Source organism: Ammospiza nelsoni, chromosome 6 (assembly GCF_027579445.1).
Source record: "Ammospiza nelsoni isolate bAmmNel1 chromosome 6, bAmmNel1.pri, whole genome shotgun sequence".
Classification (NCBI taxonomy): Eukaryota; Metazoa; Chordata; class Aves; order Passeriformes; family Passerellidae; genus Ammospiza; species Ammospiza nelsoni.
This window is the reverse complement of record NC_080638.1, coordinates 25,706,803-25,720,345: the sequence shown is the minus strand read 5'-3', so window position 1 is coordinate 25,720,345 and position 13,543 is coordinate 25,706,803. Positions and strand designations below refer to the sequence as shown.

Genomic DNA, 13,543 nt, shown 5'->3' with positions numbered 1-13,543 from the left:
AAAGCTCTGTAAAGAATAGGAAAAGATATTCTGAAGTTATTGTTTTCTTTCCTTGTTCTCTTCACCTTATCTTTCATCTTTGGCTCCATCTTTCACAAATATATGCTGTCTCTTCCCATTCCTGCAGCCATGGCCCCAGATTCCTGATCCAAATAACCGTGAAGCAAGGCAGCAGCGTTTTGCTCACTTCACAGAACTTGCAATTATCTCTGTGCAAGAGATCGTGGACTTTGCCAAGCAATTACCTGGCTTCCTGGAACTCACCAGGGAAGATCAGATTGCTTTACTGAAGACATCTACCATAGAGGTGAGGGTTTGACTCCACCCCAGATCATAGCAGCAGAGATGAAAGAATTTGGAGTTATCCACCCAGAGAACTAGTTCTGTCCCTTTTTTGAGGATGGCATACTGAGGGATCTGAGCTGTGGGACCAGCAGTGTGATGTTATACTGGCAAGAGGCCTGGTTATGTACTGCAGTGCCTGGTTATACAGGAAGGGAATGAGGCAAGTGCCTTGGTAGTGGTAAGCAGGAATTTCCCGTTTCCCAGAAGCAAGGCACCACAGACTTTGTCTTGGAATTTTTAAGCACTCTGACAAACTGGAGTGGTTTTGTTTGGTGTTTGTTTTGTTTTGTTTTTCTTTCAAAGATACTTCAACAGTCAGCAATGTATTGATGTTGTAGCATTTCTTCCTGCTTTCAAAGCAAGTATATCTTATTCCTGTCCACAGGTGATGTTGCTGGAGACATCTCGGCGCTACAATCCGGAGATTGAGAGCATCACCTTTCTTAAAGACCTGAGCTATAATCGGGATGACTTCGCCAAAGCAGGTGGTGCATTAGACAGGTGTTTCTTCCTCCCTGCTGTCTTGTCTTGTGTTCTTACATGTTTTCCTTTTTAATGTGGGCAGCTGGAAGTAGTTTGTGGTGAGAGGTTTAGAACAGGACCAAACCAATAGCCTCACAAACGATATTTTTTTTTTGCTTTTAATGTACCAGTTCATGTTATGTATTTTTCTACATGTCAGTTTGCTTGGGAAAATCTGGACTCTTAAAGCATAAAAATATTGCCACCTAGGACTGGCAGTTGGTGTGAAATTCCTTGCTTGTAGAAATGTGACATGGTGGTGGATCTGTATCAGATCATACCAATCTAAACCACAGTCTTTTCTCCTTTGCAAGTGTGTCACTTGCTAATCTGGATGGATGCTTGGAGTGCTGACATTACTGTGATTACATTTCAGTTGATACAATGTTTGTGCACTGAGGATCCCCAGAGACTGCTCTAGACACTTCATCATCCTATTATATGGTAGCTTGTGATGCTGTGATCTCTGAAGTGTATTTTTCCAGGAGCTATGAGTGTTTGTAATTTCAGATGCAGTAACAAGAAGTGTGTATCTTCAGCATTTCTGAAAACAAGACTTTAGCCTGTGCTTCAGCTGATTTTTTAAAATTTTATTCCTTGACTAGCTATTTAACCATTTGAGATGGCCTGTATATACAACTAGCCATTTAACCACTTGAGATGGCCTGTATATACAACTTTTCTTTATGACACACTTCCTGGTAGCCTTTTCTTCGGGTTATTAGAAGGGCAAAAAGCAGGAATCCAGAATTATTCCCTCCACTTTGTTCTTCCTTGTCTGATGCATTTGTAATGCAGGAAATTAGAAACTTGGATGCTGTTTTGGAGGAAAGGCCTGAAGTTTTCAGTATGATTACATAGCACAAAGAGACCTGATTTGTCAGTGGTCTCTATTACGGCAATAAATATCAGTGCATTTCTGTCTGCATTTATCAAATGAGGTGATCGGAAGCCTAGGTCAGACTCTGCCTCAGGTCTCCCAGTTCTTTGAGCTGAAGGAAATGGCATAGTTCAGAGTTCTTGGAACCGCATATTTTCAGCTCATATATGCTTTAGATGAGCCTGAAGAGCGGAATTAAAGGTTTATTTGAAAGCATGAAGGCTACTGGTGTGAAGGAGGTGATGCTGTGAGAGTGGACCGTACAAATGTTGTGCTTGTGACCTTCTGATGTTTTGATGGACTTGTCTGATAGCTGATGTTGTGTTCCTTTAGCTGTTGCCCAGTAATGTGCTGTGGGGCATTTAAGGCTTTAGGAAAGCCCAGAAATAGTTTCATTTGACAGATATATTTTGACTCCTCAGCCACTGTTGTTGGTGCTCACCAGTAGTGGATGTAAAGCGAGGATTCATTAAAGCATAATGTAAGGTTTTTTCCCTGCCTGTCTCTCCTTCCCACTCTCTGGTGTAGAGCAGTGGATTTCTGGCAGCCTTTTCCATGAAAGGGAGGGGGAGAGAGAGGGGAGACAATTGTTAATGCCTCACCTTGTTCTCTTCTGTTTGTTGCAGGTCTGCAGTTTGAGTTCATTAACCCCATCTTTGAGTTCTCAAAGGGAATGAATGAGCTACAGCTTAATGATGCTGAATATGCACTTTTAATTGCCATCAATATTTTCTCTGCAGGTAAAAAGCCAGGAACATCTGAAAAGCTACAGTAGTGAGTCAGAGAGCAAAGGAAGTAGAGTGAAGGGATGTTACATGCAGAAAAGGAGTAATTGAGCATGTATAGAGTCTAGTGATAAAGGGAGAATATTATTCATTATATTCTGAATTGTCTAGTGCCACTTGCAGAGGAAATTTAATTCCTCACTACTGGAAAAGTGTGCAGAAAAGCCAGCCAGTATTTATCTTCCTCATTTAGAAATTGCTATTTTACTGCCCCCTTCATGTCCTTGACACCTCTCTGGTGTGATGCAGGTCCCACAGCATGAGTGACATCTAGTGGGCAAGCAAACATACTCTGGAAAAGAGGCAGTATCACTCCCGGCCAGGACTGGGCTTTGCCAAGAAGCCACCTCTACTCTTCTGTCTTGTGACCTGATTAATGACTGTTTTTCTTTGTTCCTGTTTCCTAACTGGCTCAACTCTTGGAGAGACTTTCCCATTTGCTTTTGAATAGGTGGCTTCACATATTTTCTGGGACAAGAACCTAAGACCAACCAGTACTGTGTAAATGTGTTTGGTCTCTCCACCTCTATAGGAGTTGGATTGGACTCCCCATGTGCAGTGGACATCACTGAGAACAAGAACGGTTACAGGCAACTGCCACAGCTACCACAGTTTCATGGATATATCTCCCAGCTGTGCTGGGTGAATGTGAGATGAAGTTTTGGGAAGACACCATAGGAGGAAGTGGGGTTAGACAGAGATGTTAAATCCAGTGAAGCTGCCAGTGGCAATCTGCTTATGTCTACTCTGCTTACTTCTAACCTGCTTTTTGGCAGACCGACCGAATGTGCAGGACCAGTCCCTGGTGGAGAGGCTGCAGCACACCTATGTGGAAGCACTTCATTCTTACATTTGCATCAACAGACCAAATGTAAGTGCCTGACCAGAACATCTCCAGGGATGATGCAAGCAGATGTATTTATGCAGGCAGAGTTCCGGCAGTATTGGCTCTAATAGGTCTCTTGCTGCCTGTACTGTCAGACTTGACTCTTCTGGGCTCTTTGATAGCACCTGTAAATGCAGGGTTTGTGAGCTGTCACAATCTGCTGTCCAGTATCATGTTTTATAGTTTAGGCAGCATGGAAAGTCTGGAGTTTTTGGGACATGATGTACTTCTTGTCTTCTTTCATACTGCATCCTCCTGAAGAATGCTGGGTCTAGAGGAAGTAGGGATTGTGATTACAGTGTAATGTAATCGGTAGTGGTAATTTTTTGTTTTTAACAAAGTTTAGGTGAATTTACTAACAGCTGTCATTTGGCCCTGCAGGACCGTTTGATGTTTCCACGGATGTTAATGAAGCTGGTCAGTCTTCGGACGCTGAGCAGTGTCCACTCTGAACAGGTGTTTGCCCTTCGGCTGCAGGATAAGAAACTCCCACCCCTGCTCTCAGAAATCTGGGATGTGCATGAGTGACTGCATGCTCCCAGGGCGCTGACATGCTGACATAATGCCATCTCCCAGCCTTTGCTAACGAGAAGCCAGCCTCCCCTCTCCAAAGCACTGAACCCTGGGCTGGGCATGCAGGGAGTGATGAGCCTGGGGTTTCAGTGTTGTCATGAGACTATGCAGGAGGCAGCTGGGCTAGATCAGATGGAGGGGTTGGTTTCGATGTAGTGCCCGTACCCCAAAGTAATAACATGAAACATTCGAAAACGGTAGAAATGAAGACCTTTTCCCCTGTCCCTCAACTCCTTTTTCTTCAGTCTTTCTCTTCTCTAAGCATATGCTGAGGGTTTGCCCCATTAATCCTCTTCTTGCTGATTATGAAAATGAATTTGCAGAAACTTGCCAAAAGCTCTCTGTTGAGAGTAACCCAGCTCAAAAGGCTTCTGCAGGGTCCCCAGTGTACCTGGATCTGAGGAGCTCAGGGAAGTCAGTGTGGATGTTCTAGGGGTTTCACTGGGTTTCCTATAAATAAAATCTCTTGAATGTGCTGCCCTTTACAATGATTCCAAGAGAAGTAGCTTTTATTTCTTTATTATGAGACTACATCTCTAGAGCTGCCCTTTATTCTGGCCCTCCTTTGGAAAAAGGATTCCTGTAATGTGTAGTGCCCTTTGTCTAACAAGGAGGTCCTCTGGGTAGGGAACATTGTGTATCAAAAAGATGTCAGGCATAAAGTAGTGGATTTTTTTTAATGTAATGCATCATGGTTTTATCTCATGGCGGTTCTCAGCTCAATTTACCTTTGATTTGCTAACAGCTGGACAACTTTAGTTCAAAACAAATCAGGGCATAGATTTTATCTTTAGGGGTGGAATAGAAGGAAGATAAGTGGGTAGGCCTCATACCTAGGTAAGGTGGGTGTGGTGGAAGGATCTCAAAAACTTCCAAGAATCTGGAGCATGTGGTATGTGTTCCAAGGTGGGTGTGAAGATGTATTGACCAAGGAGAGAGGACACACTGCATTTAGTGAAATATGTGGGCATTGCACAAGCTGTGGGCTGCACAACTCTCAGATCACAGGCTGCAGGAATATTGGGTGTAATCAGATCCACTTGCATCGTCTTCCTTTTGCCAAAGTCTTTCCAAAGTACTTGCTCAAGGTTTCAGTGGTGATCACGGGATATGGAGGTTCCTCCTGTATGAGGAGTGCCAGCTCCTTCAGAAGGACACTTGGGTCTTGTATCCTTTCTTCACTTTGGGCATTGTGAGATCCACACTGGATTTATGGCCCAAGTTTTAAGTATCCACATCCATAAGTATTCTAGGATTTACAGCAATATTTTGTCTGGCAGAATAGAAATATACTGTTTTAAACATGTTCCTTATTTTCCAAGAAAAAACATCTTATGGCTGATCTCAGAGATGTAACCTTAAATATCCTGGTAGCTTGGTCTCATGACTCTTCTCTGTCATAGGGGTCTATGTTTGCTTGCCCGGTGAGCATCCCAAGAGCATAGGTTCACATGGCTCGGGGTTTTTTTGTCTGTCTGTTTTTTGGTTGGTTGTTTTTTTTGGCTGTGTATCTGAGCACTATGCCCGTGGTGAGGGTATCGTGTCCATTTTGCACTTGAGGTTGGTCCCCTGCCACTGGCCTTCACTCTGCACCTTTGTAAAGCACTTGTAACAATCTGTAAAATAATCTGTTGTTTTTTATAACTCATTGCAATTGCAAAAATTCTTGTTTAAATCTGTATTTTTAACTAATCTGTTTGAGAAATGTTAATGTTTATATAAAAGAATAAAGCCTAATACAGGATTTTGACATTCTCTGATGTGTTGTCATGAGACTGGAAGAGGGTGGAATAAGTTCTTGTTGTAACAAGCTCAAAGCTGATAAGAAATTATGAGTATATGTGTTGGGGGAGAAACAAGAAGTGGTGAGAAAGAAATGGCAGTGCAACCCCAGGCAGTTTGTTTTGGCCTTCAGTTATGAGATTTGTAGCTCAGTATGTGCCTTGCTGTATGTCAGAGCTGGCAAATAGGTGAAGTGGATTAAGTGTGTGTCATAAAGACCATGCATTATGCATACACACCTCACCTTGATTTGTACAGCTGCATTCAGAATTAACCCTTTCATTGTGTGTGCTCCTCTCCATTTCATGCATTTTGTGGCTCACCGAAATTGCAAGAGGAGTCCAGTGTGCCCTGGCTCTGATGTGGATTTCAGTGGGGCCTTACCTGACCCCGGTATGCTGCTCATTTCTGATGTGTCCATAGGCGAAACACCAGGAGGAGTTGAACATGTGCATTGCCTCAAAGGCAGCGGCAGCATGGGGGAAAGCAGAGAGCTGTCCAGCATTAGCTGCTTCTGAAACGCTTGATGGTCCGCTGCCCCGATGGGAAAGGAAAGCAATGGTCAGTTCAGCAAGGTTCCACACCTCAGGCTGTTTTGCTGAAGCCTCTAGAGTATCAAACTCAAATTGGAATCTACTGGACCAGAGGAAGAAGGAATAGCAGTAGGCTTACAGGAGACTGGAGCAGGGTAGGAGAGGGAGAGTAATGAGCAGAGCTCAAGAGCTTATCAGTGCTGGGCGGATTAGAGGGTGGCTGGGCCCTGCTGTCAACACAAGAGCTGCAGCTTAACTTCCAGCTTTGTATTCTTTGGGCTGCATCTCCTTAATTTGAAGAGAAAAACTGCATGGGAATGTAAGGGATTCTCAAGGTGTACAACGTATAACATTGCTGTGGACGGCAGTGGTGAAAACAGTGATTTCTCTTGCCTCTGTAGTGGCTTAACCCAGACAGCCACCAAGCCCCACACAATCATTCACTCACTCCCCGGCAGCAGCACTGGGGAGAGAATCAGAAAGGTGAAAGCCAGAAAGGTCTTGGGTTGAGATAAAGACAGTTTAATAGGGAGAGCAAAAGCCACACACACAAGCAAAGCAAGGACTTAATTCACTGTTTCCTGTGGACAATGCATTAATTCACTGTGAATTAACTAATTCACTGTGGACTGGCAGGTGTTCAGCCATCTCCAGAAGAGTGGGGCCCTATCACCTGTAATTGTTATTTGGGGAGACAAACACCATCACTCAAACATCCCCCTCTTCCTCCTCCTTCCCCCCTTTACATACTCAGCCATATGGTCTGGAATATCCCTTTGGTCAGCTGGGGTCACCTGTCCTGTGTCTCCTCCCAACCTCCTATTCACCCCCAGTTCCCTCTCCACCGTGGCAGCATGGAAAGCAGAAAAGGCCTTGGTCTGTGTGAGCCCTGCTCAGCAATAACAAAAAACATCTCTGTAATATCAACCCTGTGCTCAGCACAAATCCAAAACACAGTCACTGTGAAGAAAATTAACTCTTCCAGCCCAAACCAGCACACTTTTCATTATCATGTAGTCAAATACAATCTTCTTCTTTACATCTTAACATTATCACTTTTTTTGAAGGTGCAAATCAGTACAGAACCTTTTTTTTTTTTTGTCTTTTAGAAGCTTCGCAAATTAGCCTGTTGGGCTCAAGTAAGCAGGTGTGGGGGAAGAACCATCTGTGAGATTGGTGACCCTTTGTACTTTTATGTTTACAAAATGCTATCTCGGCCTGAGATTCAATCCTGCTGCTCTAAGTCTCTATGCCTGATCTATTTCATATCAATTTTGCTGATTTGGCTGCTGGAGAAATCTTGGGGTGTTTGAATTATAATCCTGGGAAGTGTTCCTGGCTGGCTGTACCCTTATTCAACATCTGTATCTGCTCATGATTAATTCAGATCAATGGGGCGGGAAGAAAGTTATTTCTGAAAACCCAAGTCCTCTACAGTGGGCAAAGTATAGATGACAAATATCAAACAGTGTTTCTCCATTTTGCACTCTCGATGTATAAAAATTGTAGGTTACTTGTGGCGCTTTTGGTTGCATTTTGGGTTTATTTTAGTAGTTTTGGTTTTGTTAATAAATGGATTTGTTTGAGCAGCATACTGGTTTTTAGGAGCTTGGAAGGAGTTAAAAAAAGCTTTGTCTCAAGCTTTTAATAACCAAATAATCTTGTAATCTTATGAAGCTACTAGCAAATCAGCAAGTATGTAGCTCAATACAGAGGGTGAAAGTACACGGCATTGTGTCTCCTTGCCGCAAGGCAGCGTGTTCTTGTCCGTCTGGAGCCGGGCTCTGCTGCGAGGCTTCAGCTGCTGCTTGCCAGGACGAGGTCTGAAAGCACCAATTCGACGCTTCAAGCGCCTGAAGCGTTCCCGGTTCTCTCGACGCAGCCTGCGCAGGAGAGCTGCGTCGCTCCACGCTTCCTGACACCCCGCCTCCAATCCCGCCTCCATCTCCCCTCCAATCCCGCCTCCATCTCCCCTCCAATCCCGCCTCCATCTCCCCTCCAATCCCGCCTCCATCTCCCCTCCAATCCCGCCTCCATCTCCCCTCCAATCCCGCCTCCATCTCCCCTCCAATCCCGCCTCCAATCCCGCCTCCATCCCGTTTGCCCTTGCGCGGCTGCAGCGCCCCCTGCGGGCAGCTGTCGGCACGGCTCCCCCCGCCCCCGCCGCGAGTGGTTCGCTCCGCCCGCCCCCGCTGCCCCCCTGCTCCGGCTGTGGCGCGCGCCGCCGCCGGCGCTCGATGCGGAACTGGGCGGGCGGCGCAGAGCGGCGGTGGCGGCGGCGCAGGTGAGCGGAGCGAGCCGGTCGGGCGGGGCCCGGTGCCGGTGCCGCAGGCGGCCGGGTGCGTGCACATGTCACTAAGCGGAGCCTACCCCACCAACCCTAGGTGTGGGGTAGGGAGCGCGGAGCGCGGCCGGCAGCTCTGCCTGCGGTGACCCGCACCCGGACAGCTGGCGGCGGGGCCGCCCCGCTCGCCCCGAGCGCTGCCGCTGCCGCAGCCGCCCGGCCGGGCGCGATGGTGATGCTCGAGAGCGGCGAGCCCTTCCGCAAGGTCACGGCCGGCGGCGGACAGGGATCGTGTCCCGCCGCTGCCCGGAGAAGGGCCGGCCGGGTTCGGCTCCATCGTCCCGGGCGCCGGTGGCGGGCGGGGCCGCGGTGTCCCGCTGTGGCCGCGGGCTCAGCCGGCCGCTGTCGGCAGCAGCCCCTGCGGGCTCGCCGCGGGTTTCCAGGCGGGACCGGGCCGCTGTGGGAGTAGCGGCGTGGCCGGCGGGCAGGGGGCTCTGCCGCCGGCGGGGCTGTGGGCGCGGGGCCGGCGCCCTCGGTCCCGGCCACCCGGAGGCTTTACCTCGCTCCCTGCCGGGGGGAAGCGGACGGGGTGCTGAGGGAAGGGAGCAGGCGGCTCAGGGTGGACAGAACCCCTTAGAAAGGGTGAGGCGTGCAGCCGTGTGAGGGGGCTGCTGCGGTAATGTGACTGGAAAGGTGCTTTTACTCCTTGGTTTGTAAACAGCAGATCCTGTTACTCTGCAAGACAATAGAATAGGAAATCCACTTTGTACTGGGCAATTTTATGTAAAGTCGACTATAAATCAAAAACATTTTCCCCTCAGAAATGTGTGTCACCACCTTGTTGTGTTGCTCGCTTTTATTGTCAGGTGGAGGAGGGGAGGAAAGCTTGGTCTGTGTCACTGTTTGTGTGGAGTCACGATAAAGAGGTGTTTCAAGAAATGATAAGCTTTGAAGGAAACTGATTTGTTTCTCGTCTTTCTTCTCTGTCATTCCCCCCTGAACTCCTCCATATACCACGCTGTTTTCAGTCATATGCAAAATAACATACATTATAAATTTGCAGCCCCATGGAGATGGGGCAGAACTGTCATCTGGCAATGTGTGGTGCTCTCCGTAGACAAGCCAGCCATTTTCTGTGTGTCCAGTGTGACTCTGGGCCAGCATTTCTGTTGGTGTGCTCTCAAGTGTCCTTGCTGTGCTCCTTGCACCATTGCTTATCTGCAAAAAGGATGCTACTTGTAGACACAAGCAAGAGGAGGGAAGATTTATTGTAGTGTCTTGAGGGTCACATAATCAAACCAAAGTCATCCAAATATAGGTTGTTTGGGAAGTGTCTCTATTTTTGGACTTTATACTGCTTGGACTTAGGCAGCTGTTTTGGATTGGGCACAAGATGCACTTGCTGTGTTCAGCACTAATGAAAAGCTGCAATCCTGACACATCCAAGAGAGCACTTCACATCCAACACAGCTAAAAATGCAGTTTTTACAGGATCTAATCTGGCCATTCCCTCACAGCATGTTATGTAACACTGAACTGATAGATCATTCCATCTATAAAATACTATTTTTGCCTTATTGTTGTATTGTTAGAAAATGCACAGCTTTTGAACACAGTTTAATAGACACTGTAATTAAATGCACACTTAAGTATCTTACTGTGTGTTTAACAAAATGCAAAATCATCAGCAAGTCTCTAGAATGCTTTTGTTTGGACAGTAATATAGCCTTGTCCTCACTAAAAGATCTTGTAGCTCCCTGTCCAGTGGTGCTGCAGTTGTATCACAAGTCTGGACTCCTGTGTTCTTACCAAATTAACAGATTTCAAGCTGTAAGCTTCAGAGTCCTACTGCATGGCTTTCCAGGTTACTGCTTTTAAAACAATTCTAAGCTTACTTGATGGGCAAAAAAGGAAAACAGTATCCTCCCTGAAAGTGCGTTGTCTACACAAAATGCATAAAATGGCCAAGACATAGTTCTAGGATGTGTGTTATGTGCCAAAGCTATGAAAGGTGGTGAACCAAATGCTGTGTGGAAATTAGCAAAAAAAAAAAAGAAAAAAAAAAAGAAAAAAAAGGCCTCTAGTTTAAAGTTTTCATGGAAAAACATAAATATATACCAGAGGGCAAACCTCTTCTTCAACCATGGTACCATTCTGTAACTCTTGAAAGCAAGCAGGGCATGTATGTAATGAATCACAGGATGTGCTGAGCTGGAAGGGACCCACAAGGATTACTGAATCCAGCTCCTGAGCCTTCACAGGAACATCCCCAAGAGCCACATCATGTGCCTGAGAGTATTGAGTCCAACTTCTGTCTGTTTTAGAAGGATTTGGGGGTCAGGGGAGTAAAAGTTTGGAGGATTTTTTACAGTAATCCTTGCCTACCTAGCCAAAGTAGCTTTTTAGGTTTTAGAGCATCAGGACTGATGGTTCAGTAGAAATGGTAGAAGCATCAGTGCATTTCAGGCCTTACTAGAACACTTGTTCATATTATCTTCCTGAATTAAATTAGTGTTGGCTTTGATTTTATCTGCCTTGGGCTCAGGGGCATAGAGGCTCATAATTTATAGCTTTTCCCCTCTCAAGCCATATCAAATACTCAGGTTCTGTATAGACAGGATATACTAGACATACTTCTGTCAAGATGTTCAGTCTGGTCTATTTAATATCTTTTGTGGTGAGTCAGTTGCAAAACCAAATATTTATAAAAACTTTGAGTATTAAATTAGAAAGTCTCAAGTACTGCTAAATTCTAAGAGAATACATTTCTTCAAGGTTTCTAATTTCCAGCATTCCAGCTAGTAGATTTTCTCTGATATTCCTTTCCAGATACATTTGTTAGAAGAATGGCTTTCTTTTTTTTTTTTGGGGGGGGGGGGGGGGGGGCGGGGATTGGTAGAGATTTAGTATAACAAATAAATTTAGTACAACATTTGTTATTTAGATAACAAATGGAGTAAAATACTGTGTCTTCCCTGTCATTTCACACTGTAATTTTTAAACTGGATTTGTCATCATACTCACAAGATGGTAATTGATACTTTTATGTTAAAACTTAGTACAGAGGCGAATGGTTCACTTACTTTCCATTAGGAAGGAATTGGAGACAGGCAATGCATATGTTACAACCCAGATGAATTCCTGCCATGTCCTTTGGCCCTGTTGTGCCTGCATTTAAGATATACTGCATTAAATTTCAGGCAGTTATTTAGTGCACTGGTAAAAAGTACAGATGCAGCTTCTGATTAGAGATTTGTGACAATGAGGAAAGGATTTACTGAAAAGGAATGAAAGAGCTTGATATGCAAGATTAATGTCATGTCCCCAGTTTAAAGAGCTTTCATCTACCTCAAGCTATGAATTTTTGTGAAGTGAAAGGATTGCCAGTGACCTAATAAGAAACAAAGTGAAATAAAAATGAACATCATGAAGCATCACTTAGAAAGGAATGTATTTTAGTGGGATAATCTGTTAATCTGTGGAATAATTGTGATATTTCTTTTGAAGACAGAATGCTTTGCTGCTTTTCTTTCTCTGCTGTGAGAGCTGTGAAGAACTTCAGTCAATCTACTGCTCACTCTTGGTGGCTGAACCTGTATAATTTGGCTGGTCTTTGCTCTGTTGTTGGAGCTGGAAAATAATTCTAGAGGAGCTAGATTCTCTGTCACTGGATCTCCTTAAACCTGTCAAAACAACATGGAAGTTACTGTTGAATATTGACAAACATGCTCCTGATTTCTGTCGTGGAATAATGATAATGAGCTGAAACCCCAAACCAAGCAAACTGGATAGCTGACCCATGTACTGCCAGGAGCTCCCAGATGGGGAGGTTGTGCCCAGAAACCACTGAATTGTGAGAGGTTGTGTTCACTTTAGATCACTGCTGCTAGCAGGACCCTTGCAGGGATTTAGAAATAAGAAGTGCTGCTTACATATGCCTAAATTACCTAAGCTGAGGCGGTTCTCATGCTGTGATCCCAGCCAATGCAGTTAAATGAGAGCCTTGTGCTTCTGGGTTGCTGTGAGAAATAATGCATCAGAGTAGCAGCAAGGAACGAGGTTTTATGGTTTTCTGTTTCTTCTGCTGTCTTCATTATTTCAAAATAGCAGCATTCCTCAAAACAGAGCTGGTCATCATGTTGCCTTTGATTTACCTGGTAATATTTGTCAGATATGGCCTTTTTGTTTTGTTTGTAACTAATCTCTAAACAGTTGTGACAATCAGGGAATTAACATTTGCTTCTTTGCGCAAGGGACAAAGATACGTTACTGTCAAATTTGTTATCTGATGACCTCCAGGAACTGTGTGTTATCTTTTGAGCAGAGCAGCCTTTTATTTCATATCCTGTTACTTTGTCACATCTGCAAGATCAGTGCCCTGGTTGTGTCCCGCTTCCCATTATATTCTGACTGAACTTGCCAATGTCAGTGTAAAACTTTTGATTGCCTTCTTGCCTGTAGCTTTGACACCAGCTTTCCTGGTCTCTTCTTGCCTGGGTATCTCGTCCTTGCTCTGGAAAGCCCTGGTGACAGGAGATGAGGAGTTGTGCCTCTGCCTGTTTCCCTGTCATCAGCTAGCAGGAGGAGAGGAGTGCTTTTTGTGACACAGATAATTAGGAATCAAAACCAGTACCCACCGAAATTTGCTGCAGCCGCGAACGCGGAGCAGCTCTGCTGGCGTGTCTGTTTCCTCTCGGTCAGCAGTTAAACTGCTCTGCTGGAGCCACGAGCTGGGCACGCTGCTTCTGTCCTCCAGGCCACCTGCTTTCTCCCCTCTCTCTTATTAAGTAGTCTTAGGACATGGCCAGCAGGGTGGTGTTTTCCCTCCCTCCTTTGCTGTGGTGGCTGCCCCTGCAGTGTCTGGAGGGAGCTCTGGGGAGCCCTTGCTGTGTCGTTTGCAGCTCCAACAGCCGCTTGAGGCGGTTCCTGTCTCTTCTTCGCTCTGAGCTTGCT

The 13,543-nt window shown here is 45.5% G+C and overlaps 2 protein-coding genes across 7 annotated transcripts in view; both read left to right on the top strand.

The window, feature by feature from the left end:
* The window catches only part of NR1H3 (nuclear receptor subfamily 1 group H member 3), a 30,889-nt gene extending 25,154 nt beyond the window's left edge, over window positions 1-5,735 (top strand). For all 6 annotated transcript variants that reach the window (XM_059474120.1, XM_059474117.1, XM_059474116.1 and 3 more), the window contains 5 exons: window positions 128-307; window positions 731-830; window positions 2,374-2,487; window positions 3,309-3,403; window positions 3,800-5,735. In XM_059474120.1, the coding sequence (XP_059330103.1) occupies window positions 128-307; window positions 731-830; window positions 2,374-2,487; window positions 3,309-3,403; window positions 3,800-3,946 (636 nt within the window). In that variant the 3' untranslated portion in view covers window positions 3,947-5,735. The remainder of the gene's footprint in view (window positions 1-127; window positions 308-730; window positions 831-2,373; window positions 2,488-3,308; window positions 3,404-3,799) is intronic.
* The window catches only part of MADD (MAP kinase activating death domain), a 99,688-nt gene that overhangs the window by 23,095 nt on the left and 63,050 nt on the right, over window positions 1-13,543 (top strand). The gene's annotated exons all lie outside the window — the stretch shown is intronic.